The sequence below is a fragment of the Ips typographus genome, linkage group LG9 (genome assembly GCF_016097725.1).
Source record: "Ips typographus isolate SLU linkage group LG9, UJ_Ityp_2.0, whole genome shotgun sequence".
In the NCBI taxonomy this organism is placed as follows: domain Eukaryota; kingdom Metazoa; phylum Arthropoda; class Insecta; order Coleoptera; family Curculionidae; genus Ips; species Ips typographus.
This window is the reverse complement of record NC_138430.1, coordinates 5,988,576-6,000,238: the sequence shown is the minus strand read 5'-3', so window position 1 is coordinate 6,000,238 and position 11,663 is coordinate 5,988,576. Positions and strand designations below refer to the sequence as shown.

Sequence of the window (11,663 nt, the reverse complement as noted above, 5' to 3'; positions counted from 1 at the left end):
TGCAAAATGTTCCTGTCCTCCTTAGGGAACTCTTTTTCGGTCCCCGAGCCACGTGATTGATTGTTGATCCTAGCTGGGAGCGAGTTTCATCCCGGATCCTGGAGGCGCACTTTATCATCTCCTTCAAAAGTTACACAAAGAGGAATTTAACAGTGCCGTTGATAATGTAATAATATCAAGTCAAGAATGGACATTTTGTTTGTGTGATCTCCAAAATAGTTATTATTCCCCAGTAAAAAATACTTTTATTATAGGCAAGGAAAACGTAAATCAAGTAGTTGTTCAGTTCAGCTTGCTGTTTTTTTGACCAATCACAAACTACAAACAGCACTGCGATTTACGCAAATCTCCCACATGACTTCAACTTTCAACAATGAAATTCAATTAAACGTTAAATATTTTGACATATCTGAACAATTTTCTGACGTTTTTGTTATTAATAACGTATCTACACTAATGTGGGTAGAATCTGAAGAAAACTCTTACGAAGGTTCAACAGAGGAAGAGTCTCAGATTCTGGACCTTGGATTGAAACCAGGTTTCGGGACGTTGCCACTACCAAACTGGATCAAAAGGTCTTCAGAACCGAGAGTATGGTCATTCGAGGACGTAACCAGTGGCGAAAAGTTGAGCCGAATGGAAGTCGATCGTAATGTTTATGCAACCTATTTTAGAAAGGTTTGAACCATTGACTTTCTTGGATTATTGCGTTTAAAACAAATCAATTTTCAGTCCGAACAGTCTATATGCGATTTAGAGAAGCCCCTCAAAATCCAGAATGTTAAAATCGATCCAGGTCGTATGGTGTTTAAAGACGCCTATGATGGTAAAATGTTTAAGAGAACGTTAACCATCACCAATTACGGCAAAACCATAGTTAATGTACGAATATTCAGTCCATCCTCCAAAGTAAAAGTATCAATTAACTAATTTTATTACTACTAACAATGGAGAGTTGTTTATAGGCTTTTAAAATCAACCCTATACCTTTAGGGCAAACCCTTTCTTCCGGACTAAGTATATCCAGACAAATTAAATACGTATACACTAAACCCACTGCAATCCCTCAAGCTACCATGGAAATCCGCGTTAACAACCAAAGTGTCCAATATGATCTTTTGGTGTAAGTTAGTTTTGATACTAAACACACACTCAACTGACATTAAGGATTTTATTTAAGAACAACCTGTTACTCACAAATCAACGTAACACCCAAGCAAGTGGATTTTGGAGAAATCGACATTTGTATAGTGTCTGAAGCGAAAAAAATCCAAATCACCAACACCGGCACGAAACAAGGCCAGTTTTCTATCGATCTGGGTCGTAATCTCCTACAACTTATAGTAGAGCCCATGAAAGGCACTTTGCAGGTACTAAAGTCCTTACAACTTTACCATTTGAATCCAACTCCCAAATCAGCCAGGTGAAACCAAAAACATCGCAGTGGAAATATTCGGAACCGAAAAAGGACCATTCAACCAAGAATTTTGGATCAAAACAGAACCGTTGCAAAGGGTACACGTTAAGGGACGGTTTATCGAAGCCGGCTTAACTGTAGACTACCCTTTATCCGATAAAAATCTAATGATTCTGAATTTCCCAAGGAGTTTTGTGGGTGTGGAACATCAAAGGAACGTAATCATGCAGAATCATAGTTGTTGTCCTGCTGTTGTCTGTGTTATAGGTAGAGCCAATAAAATCTTAATGGTAAGAGAAAAAACTAAACATTTATTGAATTTTTATGTAGTAATGATGGCAACACTGTGTCAGGCTAAATATATTTGATAAAATTGATAATACCTATTTCAGCAATATAAAGATGCGGAAAAGTTTGATGCTAATTTCAAACATTTTAACATTTCACCTTTGGAAGGACGGTTACTAAAAGATCAGAAGTTTGTTATGGGAATTAGGTGATACCAATTTGCAATATTTTAATTCTAACGATTTAATAAATTGTATTTTATAGGTATGCTCCTCAAAAGTGTCATTTGACCAGCAATTACTACATATGCAATGTGGTGATCGATGTACGAAAGTGCAGAGTTGATGGTGGCCGATTTAAGAACAAAAGCTGTAAATTTCTGTTTTTTACCATTTAATTATTTTCTAATCAAAACAGAATGGGTAGTTTGTAATTGGTCAAAAAACGCAGCTTTCAGCTTGCTGCTTTTTTTGACCAATCACAAAACAAAACAATCAAACTTTTTCTACAGGCAACGTACCAGATGAAGGCCTACTACGCCAACCATCATTCATCATTGGTAATTATGATTTATGATAATCAAGTCATTAAGGTCACTTTTTATGACCCCAATAGCGGATACAATATCAGTGGTATCCGTAACCAATATTAAAATGGATAAACCTAGAGAAATCACTCTTTTACCCAACGAGTGCGTTACTATGGTCTTGTATGGGGAAGTGGAAGAACCTCACGTGACTGTCCAACCAGAAAAGTTAACGTTAGACGAGTTGAAAGTGTACGAAACCAGAGTGGAAACTTTGATATTTCGGAACTGCTCTAAAACTTTACCTTTAGTATTGAAATACAGTGATAAGGTTGGATAATACTGACTGTTTACTGATTGGATTGACAATTTTTGTTCAAAAAAGGTGGTTGGAGTGGAATTTGACAGGAAAACAATTTTTTTACCTCCTGAAGAGGATGTGGAGGTTACCGTAAGAGTTAGACCAACTCAAATGGGATTAACAACAGCCAGACTGCTTTTGGATTTACTCTTCCAAAAAAACACCACTTTGATCAAAGTTAAAACATTAACTTACGTTGTAGAATACTCAGCTGAGTATGCTGGAGATCAGTGCAAAAAAAAACAAAAGAAACCAAGTTTTCTACCAGGAATCACCCCTAAAAATTGCAATGAAATAGGGTATTTAGTGGATGATGTTAGGTTTAGTACTAAAATTCAAAAACCCAAAGCTGCAATAACTGATAAACGTTTGGTGGTTTTTAATAAAGATAATCAGGCTCTTATTGCTTTTCCCAATGACCGTCCAACTAAATTACGACCATGGAGAAATACAATACCGTAACTAATGCCAGGCTGGTTGGTGTAGAATTTTTGACTAATTTTTTTTAGATGCAAAACAATATGTGCACAACTACCAAGATTGGTCACCAGCACTGATGTGGATTACGACCTGACAGCTCAACAGCAAAAATTAAAAACCGAAACTCATTCCTACTATTTACAGTACATAAGGAGTTTACCCAATAATAAGCGAATGTTAAAACACGAGAAAGAGCTGGAAGATTACGTGATAACCAATCAGAAACGAGTTTTGATGGAACAATTTCGCATCAAAAAAGCTACTTGTCCTTTGCTGGTCAGTCAACCCGAACAAAACTTGTTTGTCCCTTTGACGCCCTATCAAATTCACGATGTAATTGTCACTCCCAAATTTATACAACTTGGCAAAGTAAGTTTCAGTTCAAATGGCAGTTACGTCATTTATGATTGTAACATCAGAAATACAAATATGCGATCACTTAACAGCTAACTGCGGTTGTCACTGTATGATAAAGTTTTGAAATATTTCCTTACGTCATAACTGTTTGAGATTACATTAATCAAACATGTTGCATCTGACCTTAACCTTAAACTTGATGTTTACAATAATATTTGATTAGTGCAAGCACGTTGCATGTAAACTACTATATTGCACGAGTGCAATATTTACTGGGTGTTCTTGTTAGGAAGTTTATAATTTTTTTTTCACTCTACCAATTGACACCTTGAAATTGATAGACTTATCAGAATTATCTTCTAGTTGGCTGGTGACTGTCAATGTTCTGACCAGTTTACACTAGAAAACCGGAATAGTATCCCAATCCATATCGCTGTCAAATCCTTCTACAGTTCCATTAAAATACCCCGGAATGAGTTTGTTTTAGCGGAACATTCCCAAACCAACATCGACTTTACCTACCAATCGGACCTGGGCGGCAACCATCATTTGCCAGTGTTTATTATCCTGAATTTCTGTCACGTAATCGATCTGACAGTGTTGGCGACAGTAGTGGCCAACACTGTCAAATGTCGCACCAAGGAACTGCATATAGTGGCAACGGAAAAAAACTGCTTTTTTGGAACTGTTCAATCCTTTGAACAGTGACGTAGGCTTCCAAGTGGATACCAGGTATTTCCATTTGGACGCCTTTCCGATTAAGGGAATTATACCAGCTAGAAAAAACATGATAGTGACAATTACTTTTAATCCTGAAGTGGGTTTTGCTCCTATTAAAGAGATTGAAGTGTTGTCAGAGAGCGGATCTAAAGAACTTGTAGAGGTAAGTGTTCAAGTCAATTTAATTAAGTAAGTAAAAAAATCAGAAGGGGGTTTAAACTAGGAAGTAATGTGACCAAATCTTCTAGACGGCCTCCCAGTCAGTTTAACGACTTCTCAATAAAACAAAGGCGCACCTAGACACATTTGTTGTGTAATTTATAATTGTATTTCACGGGTTAATGCGCAACTTTTATATCCCTATTATTTTTCGATAATCACCGTAACGTGACGTGGAAGATTTTTATATAACATTATTACCGGACATCTTAACACGATATAACTAAATTAAACCGGATCTTTTTGAACTACTTAATAAAAAGTATATGTTTTTTAAAAACAGTCAAGACGAGATTGGTACTTACAGCTAAAGACAATTTCTTTTTCAGGTTTGTTTCAACAACAAAAAAGCTCCAATAACACTCAGTAGCGAAACTTTGGAGTTCCAAAATCTACCCTTATACACTGAAGCCTCTCGAGATCTTATAATCATAAACACTTCTGATCAGTTGGTAACACTGAATGTTGAATTGGAGGAAAGAATACCTCAGTTAACCATCACCCCTACAAAGGCGCTTATTTGGCAAAAGGGTGATTTAGTAGTTAGCTTTACTGTCAAATTTGAAGAGGTGTCGGTTATTCTTTATCATGAAAAACTTTTAACTGATTAATTTTTAGGTTCTGGAATTTACCATTACTGTTTCATTGGTTTTCCAGTATGAACACATTAAGAAAATTACTCTGAAAGGAAACGTGGTTTTTCCACTGGTAGCTTTTAAACCAGATTTCATAAAATTTCCAAAAATCCCTGCCGGATGTGTGGTTAAAGCCCCTTTTAAACTGCTCAACGACAATACAAATACAACCAATTACTTGCAATTTGCGTTGAGTGATTATCCAGAGTTTACCGTCAGAAATAAGCAAGGAGATAATGTCAACACTACCAAAGTACCATACGACCACCATGTTGTTTTCCTAACTTATCTTGACATTTGATCCAGTTGGTTCTGGCTCCGCAATCTAAAACGGACTTAACCATAGAGTTTCGTCCTAAAGAAGCAGTGGCGTACTGCATTTATTTACCTTACGTACTAAATGGGCAGGTTGGCCCACCAGAACTAAACTGTCCAGACTCTTTAGAAGGACAGTTTTACCTGAAAAACACTCAAACGTCAGTGGGAAAACTGAAAACTTTGAAACTCCTTTGTGCTGCCAACCAAGCATGGCTGAATTTCGACAAGTTGGAAATCGACTTGTGCTCCACTAATCAGAAAAGTGACACTTTTGAAATAACCAACATTAGTAATACTGAGCAAGAGGTATAGTTGAAGCCAGAGCAAACGTGGTCATTGCAGTACTCTTTTGCAGTTGGTTCTGAATTTGGACGAACTCACATGGTTTACCATTTGCTCAAACAGCGACAACCAAACTATTACAATCAATCTAGGCGTGAATGAGTCCTGGACCGGACTGGTGCATTTAGAACCGCAAGGATACGGCAGCGTAACTGAAATTATTCCAATTTTTGTGAAAACCTACTCAGAAACAGTGGCTTATAACTATATAACCTTGAAAGGAAATCACCAAGAACCACAAATTGTCAGCAGTACCAAGTCGTTGTATTTCACACCATGCACACCAGGTTGTAGAGAAGAAAAGTGCATTCAAATTGAACTTCTTCAACATGTATGCAACCAGACAATCACACTTACAAGTAACTGTCCTGGAATTGACGTAATTTATGAGGGCCAAACGTCAAAAGTGAAAACTATACTGAATTATCGTATAGTTTACAACCCTAAAGCAGGTTTGATAAAGAAGAAGCAGAAATGGGAATGTTTTCAAATTTAAATTGATTTCAGACTGCACTGTTGAAGACGTACTAATTTTTTCCTGCTCTTGTCCTGCAACTTTAACTTTAAAACTGTACGCCTGCTGTGATTCCTCTCTGGTGATACATTTTCCATCTCTACATCTACAATGTTCCACTTATCCACTTTTTCCACTAAATTCCGATCAATCACCATACGCCAAAATGATGAGGGACGTATCCTACATAATGGAGCGTTGGCTCTACGCTCAAGGATACTTTTATCAACATTACTATAGTTTACCTGATGATATAGCCAGGTTAGGGCCAGTTTTAACCTCTAGTTCAACCCTCCTTGATTGTGCAACAATCAATATTATTTCAGATATCCAGTGGAAGTGACAAAGGAGAAGGAAAGTAATCCAGGAAGACGAAAAAAGACTTCTCCAATGTTACCACTTGTACGATTCTTGATTAATTTGATTGACAAGTCCGTACTCAAATATATTGACTGCAGGTAAACAACAGTATTTTCATTTTTTGTAGTGTCTTAAACTAATAAGCATTATTGGTGTAAGTTGGTACACTGTTTCTAAGTAGTTTGAGATTGGTCAAGAAAAAGCAGTAAGCTGTAAGCTTCTTTTTTTGACCAATCACAAACTACCCACTGCACATGTTTCATGTGGATTTTCTTAGTCCATAAATTACATACGTATAAGTAATTGTTACAGTGTGATTCCCAGTCAAGACGTGGCCACATTAACCACATACAAACTAGAGGTGTATCAGAAAACCTTATCCTTTCTAAAAAGTCAGGGTGTCTGGGTACCCGGTCTGGATCCTGAACATCTTTTGCAACCGAAAGAATACCAACACTTTACCCAAATCAATCAGTACGACGAGGTCACTTTCTACCGGTTTAGTAAACAGAAATGGATGGATCTGTTTTTCCACATCTACAAGGTTTAGTCAATCTAGTGACAGTTAAACAGTACAACAACAAGTGTTTAACAGGTTTTGGTTATGCAACGAACCGTTGACCCTAAATCAGTCCCTCAACCTTGTGGAGTTACTTCTGAAGCTACAAAAAAATCGATGGAGTTTCTCAGTAAAGATCGTGAGGAGTTTGAGGTGTATTTCAAGTCGCAGGAGTCGAGGTTCCAGGATAGATTCACGTGTGACGCAAAATTGCTTTTGTGGATTGAGTACCATTATAATCGGCAGAAAAGTGTGCTATGGCCTAGAGAAAAGTTTGAAAGTGTTCAGTTTTTCCAGGAGTTCAGTGACTTCAGTGACAGGTAGTTCGATTGTTCTAGTTTTCAAAAAACAATTTTGTTATTGTAGTGTTGCCTTGGCAACTGTAACCTTAGCCTACTGTCCTTATTTGAAAGCAAGTTTGAGTGACTTGTATGCATTTCCTGTAAACGTAGAGCAAAAAGTGCATAACGCTTGCAGGGTGGTACAGTCGTGGAAAAGTGTTAAGTTCAGTTTTGATGTGCATCCACAAATGATTGTCCAAGCCAATAAAGTGAAAATCATTCTAATTGGTTCGAATTCCGCCAACGAGAAAAAATGGTGCAATTTTATGGAATAATTTTAGTGACCTACCTGTATGAGGTTCTGCCCCACTTCCACCCTAGTTATGATGTCATCATTGAAGCACCTCTTTCCGAATCTTCTTCCTATAATTTCACCGTCCAAAATTGTGGACAAGTACCTATACAATACGTTCCTATATTTTTTGGACAAGGTTCCAGCTTATTCCAGCTAGACTCGGAGATCTTAAACATCCCTCCAGGCAAAACTAAGAACCTTAAACTGACTTATTGGGCCAAACGAGTACTACACGTACAGTTTATAGTCCAAACATTATTAGATTAGCTATAGATTAACTAGTTTTTATTATAATTAGACTCAAGCAATTTTGGTACTGTCTGGTGAAAGTACCGGCCAGAGATACGCTAAAAGTATGGCGGTGGTGGTTACAGGGGTGCCCAAGACAACATCATGCGATAAAATCAAACTGTCAGTGGAAATTTACGAGGAGTGCAAGAAAAAAATCAAACTTAAATCCCCTTATTCCAAAACGTACCAAGCCCAACTCTTCATTTGTTTTGAAGAACCCGAGTCCTTCAATGATCTTCACGCTATTTCCCACTTAAAAGAACAATTCATTCCTCGTCAAATCGATATAGCTAAATCAGAATGTGACTTTACTGATAAAGGTTGTGCGTGTAATACTTTTGTTTGTTAATAATAATTGAATTGGTAATTTAGGTGAAGCCACAATTACACTGATCACAGTTTTCCTGCAACAAAAGGAGGAACAATTTTATCTCTATTTTTGTAACGATGAGGTGGGGGATTTTTGCGTGCACCTAACACTGATACCAACTTTGGGCAAGGACAAAATTACAGATTTAGAAGTGCAAGCATTACCAAACATTGAAACTACCATATGCAAGTGTAAACGAGGCTTTAGTCGCAGTTGTCCACGGAATTTTGTCGTAAACTTGCCACGTAAAAACAACTTTTTGTGGACGAGTACCACTGCATTGTGTAACAATTGTTTTTCTGGAGATACCATTAATTTGGTGAAAGATTATTTTGGTACGTTGATTTTTTACGAATTTACTGAAAATGTAACTAATTTACCATATAACCTTTTAAGGTTACCCCATCGTTTTCCGGATACTGAAAATCTACCTGGAGACCTTCCCTCAAGGTTTTATGTTACCCTCTGTCATCTTTAGCGACAATGTCGAGTACGAAATAACGCCCAACAAACAGTTCTCATTTCCTTTCCCAACGTTGCCCATCCAGGATATTACAACAGATGAAACTGTTTCATTGCTTCTGCATTGGGATACGGATCAACCACCTACGACGACCATTTTGGAACTGAAAAGCGTGAATCAAACAGAAATAAGACGGTTCAATTTGATGTTTGATCAAGAGGGTGATTCTAAAAATGAGACTAATGACATTCAAAGTGATTTCTAAAATGTCAGTGTATTTATTTTGTAAAGATTGTATTATTGTGACAGAATCTGGAATGTTTTTTATTGAATGATAGACTTTTTACTGGGTCACTATAATATATTCCCTGTAGGGCGGAAGTGAAACAAATTTTTGAACAATAATCAAAATCAGGAACAAAATCGAAGGTATATCAGTTGCGTGACATATAAATTCGCTACATCCAATATGTCACGATTACACACAATTATAAACGCGCTGTGCATGTGTCATAACACACCAACTCTCGGATATGACACAATGGAAATTAACTCGTCCCATCTCACCCACATCCCCTTTTTTTTCGGACGGAAGGGAGGAAAAAAACGCAAATTGTTATTTATGAATGCTGCCTTGCACACATACAGTGGATCGAGTCTGTGTCCGTGTAAGGCCAATTCAATGATTTGTTCATTAGTTTTTTGCACCGCCTACTATACTAGAAAGCCTAGAAGGTGCTTGTCAAAAATTCCAATATGGCGGGAATAGTGGTGACAGTATGTATTGTGGAAGTTGAGTTTTTTGAGAATTAGATGAATTTTTACGGTTTAAAATCAAGACTTGAGGTTATTTTTGTTTGCTGACGTTGTTAAGTTTTTCAAGCCACATTGTAACAGCAATTCAGGAAAAAGCTTAAATGTCAGTTTTTTACTTTACAAAAAACCGGATTTAACTCAACTGTGGTTGAACCCTTTGAAGTGGGATGATTTTACTCCAACACTATACTCAATGGTAGGTACAAGTGCTTTCCAGTACAGTAAACTTACTAGGTACTTGTTATATGCACAGTTATGTGAGTTACATTTTAAAGCATCCTTAATTGTGAGAGCAACAAAAATAATTTTGAATGAATGTTCTTGGTAATGACATAAGAACCATTTACCAGTTTTGCTTACCCAGTTTTAAGGATTTACAGACTTTCTTACATTGAACAGTGTTTAAACTAGTTTGCTCTGTGTTGTACTTTCCAGGACAAATTCTTTCTAACCAATTTGTTTAGGCTGGACTTGATTGTGTATAAAAAAACTCTATCTATACATATCTGGATCAGGAATGAGCCTTTCTTTGATTTTTCACTCACAACTTGCAATCAACTACACTAAATAATTTAAAAAAAAACATATTTCTTACTACATTTGCATACGTTTGTGTATAAAACGAAAACCTCTAACGCCGCGATTAAAAGTGACATTTGAGGCTTTCTAGTATAGAGGGCGGTGGTTTTTTGTCAATTCATCAATTTGACAGTTGAAAAAAGTGTGACATTGTGTGGTCTGTGATTGGTCAAAAAAAGCAACTTTCAGCTTGCTGCTTATTTTGACCAATCACTGACCACTGTGCTGAGAGTAAGCTGTTTTAGTAATTTGCTGTTTTATTTCTGGTGATTCAATGTTTTTTGCTTATAATTAAAATTGCTTTAAGTCTAACTTTGTCTATTAGTAATAAGCAAAATTATAGACCTTCTTGCATGCAATATTATTATTTGGACTAACTATTTGCAATTCCTTTGCCCTTTTTTAGACCACTGTACTTAGTGCACCAGCAACTGCACCACAGGAGTTCGTTACGCTAGCAGGGCGAGATTCCCGCTGTTTGATTTATTTATTGTTTATTAAAAATATCAACTGGCTTCCAGGGTTTGCGAGCCCCCAGGAGCCAGTTTAGTAATTTGATTGCTGCATCTATTACACCGAAGGGAGTAATTGAGAGCTTTTTTATTATAAACTCGAGGTGGCCCTATATTCATATTTGTTTGTTGATTTAGGGGCGCTCGAAAACATATTGCTGGAATATATTGTCCTCTTTGGGGGTTTAATTAGGAAAAAACTGAAAATTTTAATGTTGCAAAATCCCTAAAGCTTGAAAGGGACGAGTACCGGATTACCCTAATTCAATTGAGGGACCTCCGAAGATGTTTGGTTAAACGAATTAAGCAAACAGGTCTGGCCTCTCTCCTTTTTAATTATTCAACATCGCCAGCCGCAAAATTTGCTCCGAGGGTTGATTCTTCTTATTAATATAAAAAATTGTGCACGCACCCTTAAGCTTAATAAATAACTCCTAATTTTCTGCCTTATTCGTACTTCGTAGCGTCGCAAAACTAAATCGGAATGGACCCCAAAAACCCGCATTTTATGGTGACACTTAAACGGTACAAAGATAAGTTTATAGGGTCTCCTGAGACTGCCACGATAAAAGGGGGTTAGGTGGGGTCCTAAACCGCCGCCCTTTTGCAACATATTGGCCCTTTTAACGCCGCTGTTTAAACGTTTTAAGGGTTCGGGTAATTGCTTGGCACTGAGCCACCATGGTTTTCCTTTTCTAAGGTCAAAAACGTGGTTGTATATGTAATATTCCAGAATTTAAAAGATACAATTGTCTGCACTACTAATTTCATGCAAATAAAGACCAAAGTCAACTTTAGCACTGTTTCTGTCTGTGTCAAATCCAAAACATGTCAAAAATCACATTTACTTTGTTGACGGTGTAAACACTTGAATTTGGTGCGGAGCAAAGGGGGTAGATT

General features: G+C 37.0%; 1 protein-coding gene across 1 annotated transcript; it reads left to right on the top strand.

Annotated features, from left to right (window-relative positions):
* Positions 1-371: 371 nt before the first annotated feature.
* On the top strand, positions 372-9,167 carry LOC145733647 (cilia- and flagella-associated protein 47-like). Its single transcript, XM_081986565.1, is given in 26 exon segments — positions 372-678; positions 733-909; positions 966-1,123; positions 1,181-1,370; positions 1,420-1,707; positions 1,810-1,913; positions 1,970-2,076; positions 2,217-2,264; positions 2,321-2,562; positions 2,617-3,050; positions 3,102-3,441; positions 3,793-4,095; positions 4,097-4,312; positions 4,698-4,937; positions 4,987-5,256; positions 5,310-5,627; positions 5,677-6,115; positions 6,171-6,438; positions 6,504-6,635; positions 6,850-7,081; positions 7,133-7,416; positions 7,463-7,665; positions 7,719-7,966; positions 8,031-8,343; positions 8,396-8,728; positions 8,790-9,167. Coding segments are annotated over 26 exon segments (6,441 nt in total). The 5' UTR covers positions 372-456; the 3' UTR covers positions 9,122-9,167.
* Positions 9,168-11,663: the final 2,496 nt, after the last annotated feature.